The 11,348-nt window shown below is 40.3% G+C and overlaps 1 protein-coding gene across 2 annotated transcripts in view; it reads right to left on the bottom strand.

Moving 5' to 3' along the window:
• Positions 1–3,468: 3,468 nt before the first annotated feature.
• Positions 3,469–11,348, bottom strand: part of SYNJ1 (synaptojanin 1) — an 86,540-nt gene continuing 78,660 nt past the window's right edge. For both annotated transcript variants that reach the window (XM_060010386.1, XM_060010387.1), the window contains one exon: positions 3,469–6,521. In XM_060010386.1, the coding sequence (XP_059866369.1) occupies positions 5,724–6,521 (798 nt within the window). In that variant the 3' untranslated portion in view covers positions 3,469–5,723. The remainder of the gene's footprint in view (positions 6,522–11,348) is intronic.

Below are 11,348 nucleotides of genomic sequence, written 5' to 3'. Positions count from 1 at the left end.
GCATTTCCGCCGCCCCCAGTCTCCACTTCCGGGAATGCCTCCCGCTGCTTCGGGTCTGGAACGCACGGAAGAGGCTGTCTCAGATCGCGGATCCCCGGTGTCTGCTGCCTCTGCTCCGGTTTTCAGCACTGAAGGGTCAGGGAAAGTGTCCGTACTCCTTCGTGGGGCTGATTCGAATTCGTATCTCTAGAGTGGCTCGAGCGGCTGCTGCCGTAGCGACCCTCCCCAAACTATCCAGCAACTCACTGCCCAACAAATTCTTATTAAAGGCAATCGGGTTCGGTGCTTCCTTCCGGGCGCCGGTGACAGGGAGGCAGATTGAGGGTCACTGCTTTCATGGAGCTTATATTCAGTGTAAGTGACAAAGAGAAAACAAAAACGGATACGGCAAATTCAAATAGATATAAAAACAGAACAGGGTGACTGGCTTTTTAGATTGGATGGTCAGGGAATGCCTTAAGCCTTCAGGCATTCCTTGGGTGACATTTGTACTGAGGCCTTGATAACGAGGCGCTAGCAAAGCTAAAATAGTGCAAGGCCCCGATCCCTGGTTATCTCCTTGGAAGGGCCATTGCCAAATGCAAATTGAATATTACAAGCACCTGCCACTTTGTGTACCTGAAACTTTGCCTCCCTCCATTGAAACCCTTAAGTTCCGGGGCAGAGTGGAGAAAGTGTGTGACTGTAGGCCTTGGAAATGCCCAAAGCCAATCCAGAGCCTCATGTGAAGACCGTTAGACTGACGCTGGATAGAAGCGGGATGGCGCCCAGGGAGAGATGTGTTTTCATCTCTAGTAGTGTTGCGGCAGGGTTCACCCAGACCCTGGAACATGCAGTACTGGTCAGATTGGCAAATGTCTCTCTTCCCCAGAGGAAGAAAGTGGCCTACTGTGGTCACTTAGCTCCTGACTGCTGGCTGTAAGATCATCCCCCTATTTCTCCTGAATCCAACTGCATATCCATCAAGCCAACTCCTGCTTAAAAACTTGGTTTATAGTATAGCCTTCTAGGTAGAGAGAACCATTTATCCACACACTCATGTACTACAGGGTCTCTAGGTATACTTTTTAATTATATAAAATGAATGAAAAGTATAGAAAACCCATGTTTGTACTGGCCACTCAGTTTTATTTAAATACGTAGTTATCAACTACATATCTGGTGGAAAATCTGCCAGACTGTCACAGGTCGAGCCCTTGCACCATCTTTAACCTTTGTCAGCACTGATATTTGCCTTTGTAGTCCTCTTAACTTTACTCTTCCGTTGCATTCCTTTCAGTGTTCTCTTTAGGTCTTTTTCTTCTCATACAGTCCATGTCTTACAAATTCTGTGCGTAGCTTTCTCTCAGTGTGGTTATTTTGTTTTATAAATTTATTTACTTATTTTTGGCTGCGTTGGGTCTTCATTGCTGCGCGCGGGCTTTTCTCCAGTTGCGGTGAGCGGGGGCTACTCTTCATTGCGGGGCGCGGGCTTCTCATTGCAGTGGCTTCTCTTGCTGTGGAGCACGGGCTCTAGGTGCGTGGGCTTTGGTAGGTGTGGCACATGGGCTCAGTAGTTGTGGCTTGCGGGCTACAGAGCGCAGGCTCAGTAGTTTTGGTGCACGGGCTTTGTTGTTCCGCGGCATGTGGGATCTTCCCGGGTCAGGGCTTGAATCCGTGTCCCCTGCATTGGCAGGCGGATTCTTAACCACCGTGCCACCAGGGAAGCCCTCTCAGTGTGGTTTAAGTGATCATAAATCATGCCAAAGCCTGTTGTCTTGTCACCACCCAAGTGGGTTCTGAATCTGAAGACAAAGATGACATCTGGGTGGTCTTGTGTACTTTAGCTTATTGTCTCAATATTTTAGGTACTGTTGCCTTTCTAGGGTAAAGGGCATCTTATGACCATTTGTATCTGCTGAAGCACTGCATTAGTGATGAACACTCTGGTACAAATAACTAATAACTAATAACTAAAAAAATAGTAACAGCAGCAAATGCAGGCAAGGATGAGGAGAAACTGGATCACTCGTAAATTGCCAATGGGAATGTTAAATGGTACAGTCATTCTGGAAGACAATCTGGCCGTTCTAAAAAATCCAAGCATGCAACCACCCTACGACCCAGCAATTGCACTCCTGGGCATTTATCCCAGAGAAAACTTATGTGCACATAAAAACCTGAGATGAATGTTCATAGCAGCTTCATTTATAATAGCCCCAAACTGGAACAACCCAGATGTCCTTCAATGGGTGGGCAAATGGTTAACCCAGTTGTGGTACATCCGTACCATGGAATACTATTGATATACACAGCAATAAAAAGGAACAAACTATTGATACACGCAATCCAGATGAATCTCCAGGGAATTATGGAGTAAAAAAGGTCAATCCCAAACGGTTACACATGATTCCATTTACGGAACACTCGAAGTGGCAAAATTGTAGAAATGGAGAGTAGGTTAGTGGTTGCCAGAAGTTAAGGACACAGGAGAGGGGCATGGGATGGGAGGGAAGCAGGAAAGGGGAAACATGAAGGATCTTTGTGGTGATGGGAAGGTCTTGTGTCAATGTGAATGTCCTGGTTGTAGTAGTGTACTATAGTTTTGCAAAATGTTGCCACTGAAGGAAACTGGGTAAAAGGTAGTTTCCCAGTTTGGGGAAACTGGGATCTCTCTGTATTATTTCTTATAACTGCATACAAATTTACCTTAAAATAAAAAGGTTTTACAAAGCCTATTATTCTGTATCTGTAACTTCTTAATCAGAGGTTAATGAACATAACTGAACTATGTAAGAATCAAGGTTATTGTTTTAAATGGCAATCTGAAAAAAGGCAATACTCACAGGAACAACTGGCCTCGGTCTCTTACTTTGGGTCTTTTTTTTTTTTTGCGGTACGCGGGCCTCTCACTGTTGTGGCCCCTCCCGTTGTGGAGCACAGGCTCCGGACGCGCAGGCCCAGCGGCCATGGCTCACGGGCCCAGCCGCTCCGCGGCATGTGGGATCTTCCTGGACCGGGGCACGAACCCATGTTCCCTGCATCAGCAGGCAGACTCTCAACCACTGCGCCACCAGGGAAGCCCCCGACTTTGGGTCTTTTAAGGCAGTCTCTTCTTTCGCCTGACTCCTCGTGCACCTGTCTCCCTTCTGCGCCTCCCCTTGACCCCCCAGGCTGTTTCTCTTGCTCTGGGTTAGAAGATCATCATTCATGCTTCACGTGTTATTTTCGAGCCAACAAGATTTTGCATCAGGGCCTCTCTTGCAGAATAAGTGCATGGCTTCTTAACGGTGATTAGTAATCTCAGAATAGCTTTCTTCTTACTTTTAGCCGAAATATTACATAGAGAAGTGAAATGGATGAAAATAAGACCTTGAATTAAAATACCCAATTATACAACAAGAATTAATCCCCAAATGTCACCAAACCTGTATATATAAACTTCAAGGAAAACGGCTGAGAAAAATTCCTCCCTTTTGAGCAAAGGAGTCAATATGGTAAAGACAGGTATATTTATTTCATATGAGAGCACATTTCACAGGATATGTACAGAGTGTTTACATACCACTGACTTTAATACTGTACTTCTATAAAGTATATAGTTATAAATACTATATGCCACATAAGCAATAAAATTCTTACATATAAACAGCAATCTACTATAGAGAATGAAGAATTCACAAAGAGATCCTGTGTCTAGCTTCTGCTCTGCTTTTAACAGAACTGGTAAATATTTTAATAATACACAGAATAGTGGCTAGTTATTTGCAGCAGACCTTTAACTTTCATAACTTTGTGTACTTTTTCAGCAACTTGCCAAGTAGAATTTGCTGATAAAGGCTGAGCTGCTACATGATATGTATATTTTAGACAGTAGTTTATATTCAATAGGAAACATTGCTCACAGAACTGCAATCTGCACTAGTGAAGTTTATAATGAATTATTTTGCTAATAGAGAGCAAATATTGAATACCATATATACTAATCACATAGATTTGTTAAAGCCACAGTTTCAACAAGTTAATTCACATTTTGAAGCGCACTGCCTCTAGTAATACTGCTGTTTAAAATATACTACTGCTGAAATGATTAGAACCCCCCCAAAAAGCACAATATAAAACTCACGAGTTATTTCTAACAGCAAATCCTGGCTGTTAATAGAGAGAGGGTTACTTTTATAAACATAGTATTCTGATAACATTTGAGTATTTAGAAAAGTGCTTTTTTCCTAACAGATTTGCTTTATGCGGTTAAGTGCGATGCAGTTTGCTGTGCTTTTACATTTTACGTATTCTTAGCCAGGAACTCTTTTTTCTGATATTCCGCTAATGCACATCTTGAAAGGTTAAATGCAGACAACGGAATTTAGGTCGACATATACAACTCTTTGTATAAAAGGAACGTTAATATAATGGGTAAAGGTAATCTTAAACTGACAACAAAACAACTATTGCTCAAGGAGTTTTCTGATTAGGATTACTCAATGGTATCAAAATACTACATTCTGTATACATTCTGTGTACGTCTTCATAAAATTAAAGCAGGATCAGCTGCATATTGGCAGTGCAGGAGACAAAATCCACAGCTAATTTGAGGTGTAGCCTCTACAAACGTAAAGCAGCATCACAGATGTGTCGTGTAGTTCGTGAGAGGGAGAGAACACACAAGGAGTAGATCCCAGTTCCGCCCCGGGCGGCGCCTGTGGCCCGCTCACCACTTCCAGAGCGGAGGCGGCAAGAGAAGCGCGCAAGGGCCGTGGGCAGCGGATGCCTTCGCGTACGTTGAGCTCTAACGCTTTTCACTGAGCTTGGTGGCACGTGCTTTCCCGACTTTCTGGGCCAGCGTGCTTTTTTGAAAGGGCCGGGGTGTCGGTCCACGTGACCGACTGTAACCACACACTACGCTGCTTCCGGCTGCAAGAAGCTCCTCCCCCGGAAAAGCCGGCACACGTGCTGCAGTGGCAGGTAACAAGGGTGTGCGCGGTGTGCGTGTCAGACGGGGGTGGGTGTGGAACGGTGGTCGATTCTGGTTCCCTAGTGAGATCATTCTAGTTTTAGAAAGAAAAGGAATGAAATATCCAAATTTCATTTTCAGCCATCCTTTAGATAATGAAATATTGAAAGAAGAACTATGTTCGAATTTTTAGGTAAAAATTTGGTCTGATTTAGAATTTAAATTATGCGTTTTACAAATATATGTGTGTGTATATATATATATATATATACATATTACTGTATATATATACACATACAATTACTGTATATATATATATATACACAGTGTGTATATATATATATATATCCTTTTAAATTCTGTTTCAGTATAAGTTTGACAGCTCTTTGATAAATACTTATAAATACCAATTTCTAACAAGTAAGAAAGGGGCTGGCAGTAATGTCAGCTAGAAGTTGTTTGGGCTTTTTGAGATTCTGTAAAGGTGACCGACAAAGAATTTCTGAATAAGGACTATTTTCTAAAGTAGTTTCAAGCACTTTTTATGGCTTCTACTCTCTCGTATTTATCCAAACAGAAACACACCAAAATTCCAGTTAATAATGAGAAAGATTTTTCCTTATTTCCAATATACACATATTCCAACTTTGTACACATTAAATAGTGGTATTTCATGACAACATCAGTGCACTTAACAATTACTTATTGCACATAATGAATAACGAATGCCCGATTCTTTTGGCTCTACCCTGCCAAAACTATAAAAACAACTGCTTTCTACTGTATAACATTATCTTTCTGTAAAGTCTAGCGTGGGTGATGCCTTAGAGGCCAAGGCTGTGAAAGGGTCTGCTGGAGGGGTGGTGCCAGGTGGGAGCAGAGGGACAGGAGGCGGAGGTGGTCTTCTTGCTGGCAACACACAGAAAGAGACACTGGTACCTTTATTCCAGTCATCACTAAGGGTCACCTTGGAGCCAGAAGACGAACTCGGCTGATGACCCAGTAGGTCTGGACAAGTGGGCCTTGACTTTCCTGTCACACCGAAGTCCTCTTCTTCCTCGAAGGTTACCCATCCTTTTGGGTTGCTGCTTTTTAGTGTGGGTGGGCCCTGCGGACCAAAACTGTCCTCAAAGCCATCCAGTGAAGATGAAGGCTTGCTACTGTTCTGTCTGAGAGGCTGCAGAGAAGGGAAAGGACTCTGAGCAAGGGGCTCTTCTCTGGAGAACCACGAAGTGGCCTCTGATTCTTGAGATTCAGCTCTAAAGGGGTTTCTGGGAGCGGCAGTCCTGTCGGTGAAAGGATTTGTGCTGCTCGAGCTCTCAGTGAATGGGTTTGGAGAACATCGTGTGTTTTCCTGGGATTTACTCCGGGCTGGAACTGGAGGTATTGTCGGCATGCAGCTTACAGAACTCAAAGTATTCATGTTACTTGGGGTTGCAGAAGGCAATGGAATCAACCCCTTCGGGTTTGGGGTTTGAACAGATGGCTGAGCCTTTGATACAGCAAGCAGGTTCAAAGACAGGTCTTCAAATGGGTCGGTCTTTAATGGCGAGTCCAGTCTGATGGCGGAGACCCCGTTTGTTTTTACCTGGAGAAGAGAGCGAGCACTGAATAATCAACCAAAAAGCAATATACTTACTTTGAATACCCCCTATTCTTCCTGTCTCAGTTATTCCTCATTTTCGGGGGTGGGGGTGGGGAAGTATACGAATTTAGGAAATAAAAAGCAGCTTTGCGTGGCTTGTTACTCTGGTGGTTTAAGTAAGATAACAGCTAAAGTATTATTTTGTAAAAACTGGCTACTGAATAAATAAGTCCTTCTATTAAACTGAGCTTATTTTATCCATGCAAGTATTGAGACAGTAAAATGGGGAACTGCACAGAATTAGCAGACGAGTCTTGCTCATGCCCAGTACTATCAGATGTTCACACAAACTGAAGAAATCCATCTTTAGAACTTACGCGAAATCTCTATAAATAAACTTCCAGCACCCATCTATGATGATGATGTGGTTTCACTGTTCTTTTAAATATATTTTCATTGAGATTTAAATATGGAAATTCAACTTTATGGATGAAAATTAATTTTATTAGTATATTTGTATTCACCAGCTGAAAACAATACATCTTTTCCTTTTCTACTTGGATAAATGAATTTCCAAAGCATTCTTTGCTTTTTAATGTAGGTTCTCCTTTGCAGGATAAACGCTGTGAGTAACATAACGGTACTCCTTAATTGACCTTCCTTCATCTTGTAAAAATGTTCCAAAACGGATACGTTTGTTAACAATCAAATGCAATGACTGTTTAAAACGGGGTGGTGGGGGAAGTCCCATTTTCTATTTGGTATATTAATTCTTAAACCAAAATGAAGCTGTGCCCAGAGGGTGCACAGTCCTCTCTACGTGACAGAGTTGGCTGTGCACTGTTACTGGCAGGAGGAGGGGTCGGAATTACTTCACAGTCATGAAAAATCTGCCCTGTGTGCCTACTTCACAAAGAAGCTGGCTGGAGTGGAGCATGGCTGTGGGACTGAGCACGGCCAACTTTCCCTACGGGTAACAGAACTGGGGACCTGGCCTTATAAGAAAACTGGCTCATCAGGAACTTCATTTTAATAATTTTCAAAACCCTACATAATTATTAAAACTAGGTAGGTGACTTGGATATTTATGCCAAATTAAAGGTAAGGAAACAAACCTTTGGGTTGAAAAGGACAGGGGAGGGAGAATTTTAGCTCAAGACTTGCAACGTAACAAAACAGAGCATGACCCAAAATGAATTTAGATCGTTGTTAAACAAATAACTAAACATTCATGAAATATGTTGAAAAAAAGAGCAGCAGTCCCTATAAAATGTAACTGCATCTTATGAAACAGTAACTTGGTGCTTAAGAATAGGGAAGGCTGTTCATTTGCAAAAGGAAACAGTGTGGATAACTTCGTAAGTGAATCACTCTCTCTATCTGTTTTATTCAACTGATCTAGAACATACTTTATAATTGAATAAACAAATATGTTTTTCTTTAAACTTAATGTGGCAATAAATTTGTACAAAATTGAAGAGTAAACATGTCACAGATTCTAAACTGTATTCTAAGTGTATTAAAGTACTTGAGAGACAAATTTATTACAGACGTCATAAAATTACAATTAGCTCTACATTACCAATAATGTCTGGATTATTTATGGTTCATATAACAAAACAGAAGTACTTGACTGGGCCTGGGCCCCAATCCTCCCATGGTAGATGCAAGAGTCCACGGCACAGACATTACAGGTAAGACGTGTATGCTTGCACAGCTTAGAACAGTAGGCCCTTGCCAAATAAATGCTAGACATTTAAATATCTTTATTTTCATATATTAAAATATTTTCTTTCAAAATAATTTAAAGGGTAATTTGATAGGAACAGGATCATTTTGCCCAATCAGACTTGAAATTATAATGAGAGCCACACCATCATTCATTACATTGGAATTAATTTATATATATCTAAGCAGGATTTGTGATGACTTGACATTAATGACGATGGTATTTTTACAGAGAAGGGTGTTGGAAAGGCCCTTAAACAATCCTGCTATGTTAACTTTCATCTTTGTAAATCATCAATTCTTCCTTACGAAAAAGAATTGTGCTACTAAAATTATTTTTTTTAATTTCCCAAAAGAAATCTAAGAAAAAAAATTGAATTTTGTATTTATGTAATTATGCCATTGTTAAAACCAAGAACCTTTTTGGTTTTGCCAAATACACTTCTATATACCTAAAGCTTACCTTCTTGAAGTTAAACTTCTTAGTCTTTGTTAATTTTTGTAAAAAACAAAGCAAAAAAAAATGGGAAAGCATTAGCAAGAACTAAAATGGTTCCTAAAAATTCAAAATACTAAGAAAAAAAGGTTTTATGGTATGATAATAGAATTTATTAATGTGGACAGGTGGTTTTTAAAATGAGTGAAAATTTAGATGTATGAAGCGAAAGACTCATACATCTAATGTGCTAAGACAGATGAAAAGCACATATAAGATTGAGAAATAATCCAATACCTGTTACCCTGATGGTTGCTCCTGCTTTGAGAAAAGGAACACAGACATCAAAGGAAAGAGTTAGGAGGACAATCGGAGACCAACCAACAACCCTAACAATTCAGCCTTCAAAATACTTTTATTTCTATATTATATACAAAATCCAAGAGCAGTGATATTTGCAGGTCATAGCATAAGACCAAGAGACAATTCCAATTTCTTCTGTCATTTAGAATGAAAAATGTATTGTTGAATTAGTGTTCAAACTTAATTTTGTCTGAGGTTGATTACTAACTAGTTCAAAGTGATTTTTCCAAAAATAATATTCCGAATAGGGTTTGGAAGCTCTAAAATATTTGAAGCAGCCTGTTATGGATGAAATGTTTGTGTCTCCCCCCACCCCAAATTCATATGTTGAAAGCCCTAACCCGCAAAGTGATGGTCTTTGGAGATGGGGCCTTTGGGAGGTAACTGGGGTTAGATGAGGTCATGGGAGTGGGGCCCTCACGATGGAATTAGCACCCTTAGGCGGAGACACACCAGAGGGCTTGCTCTTTTTCTCCTCGTGCAAGCACTGAGGAAAGGCCATGTGAGCACACAGCAAGAAGGCAGCTGTCTGCAAGCCAGGAAAACAGCCCAGAACCCAACCACGGTGGCATCTTCATCTCAGACTTCCAGCCTCCAGAACTGTGAGAAAACAAATTTCTACTGTTTGAGCCACCCAGTTTATGGTATTTTGTTATGGCAGCCCAAGAAGAGTAGGACACAGCCTTAAGATAGTCTGTGGGTTTATCACCATTAGAGAAAATGTACAAAATGGCATCACTTTGCAAAAAAGTGAAAAATGGTATTTAACAAATGGTCAGGATCCAGGCTTGTTCTATATTACTCAGGTTTTCTGAAGGGTGATACTATCATTAATTCACTTCATAATTTATGAGCTGGAAGGTACAACAAGGTAAGAAACTGGATCCTCTTTTTGTTGTTTAAAAATGAAATCATAATCTTTTCATAATATAGCAGTACTTTTAAAACTTACAGTATTCTCAAGGAACAGTTTGAGCAAATCTTCCCCAATATTTAAAGCTCACCTTATTTTAAAATACCAAAACTCTCTTTGACAATTTAAGTATTACTTAAGTAATTACTTAAGTATTAAGTAATTACTTAAGTATTAAGTATTACTAGAGTTTCCTGCCTACGAAACATGAGACTCCTGAATTTAAGCTTTCCTGATGGTCCTGATGTATCAGCTTTGGCACAGGACAGGACACAGGAATGGGTCTATACTAAGATACACAGGGATGGAATTCAGTTGATCCGGAATGCTGAGGTGTTCCACTTGCCCTCTTCCCTCACTGGCAGCAATCACGCTGACAGTATAGCCACGATGCTAATATTTTACTTCTCATTGGATTCCTGACTTCTGCTTTTTAGCTGATAATCAGATGACTAAGATGTTGGAAGTCAGATAGGTGAGGCATTTTCACATTTTGTAAAGGATATATAACATGTGGTATAATCATATGAATTAGAAGAATCTTTTCTATATAGAATTATCGAATCAAAGGACACTTAAATAGTTATAAAAAGTAAAGCTGGGTCATGTGTGTTTTTATGTTTTAAATACCTTGTAGATTTTTGGCAGAATTGATAAAGACTTGTAAAAATTACTAAGTGTTCAATTCTAAGACTATTTCATATTATTACCAAAATAACAAATGTCATATTTTACTATCCCATCCTTTTCAACTTATAGCCACTACAGAAGATTTTAAAAATTTTAAATGTCTATTATTTTTTGAATAGGTATTATTCTTATGGTTCAAAGTTCAAAAGGCACAAAAGGTAAAATACTTCCCTTTCCTTCCGGCCCCTCAGCGTTGTAAGCTCCAAGGAGGAAACTAACCACTTTGTGATCCTTCACAAAGACAGTCACAAAGACATGAACAAGATCCCACTCCCCCAAAAGAAAAGTCTGTGTATATAATGTGCAGAGGAATTTGGTATCGGTGATTGAGGCAAAAAGAAGGTTTAAAACAAACATCTTTCATAGTTTTGATGAACAGAATACAAGAGTCAAGAACACAATCTACTGAGCCACACACAAAGCATGGGCTTGCTGCCTGTCACCAGATTACCGCACCCACTCCAATGAAAATCAGAAAGCAAAACAAGCTGAAAAATGACCTAAGAAAATGACACATGGCAGTCATTGGAATACTCATCCTGTAGTACTTCTGTGTCACAGATGACTTTCTACTGAGAATTGCAACCTTACCTGAAGTGTGTCCTTTCTGAAGTTGTTCAGAGTACCATACCTACTTTCAATACTGAAAACATTTATAGAGTTTTAGGAATCAGGGTTCACTTTTACTATGAAACTCATG

This window comes from Delphinus delphis, chromosome 4, assembly GCF_949987515.2.
Source record: "Delphinus delphis chromosome 4, mDelDel1.2, whole genome shotgun sequence".
NCBI classification, from domain to species: domain Eukaryota; kingdom Metazoa; phylum Chordata; class Mammalia; order Artiodactyla; family Delphinidae; genus Delphinus; species Delphinus delphis.
This window is presented reverse-complemented; position numbering and strand designations above follow the sequence as displayed.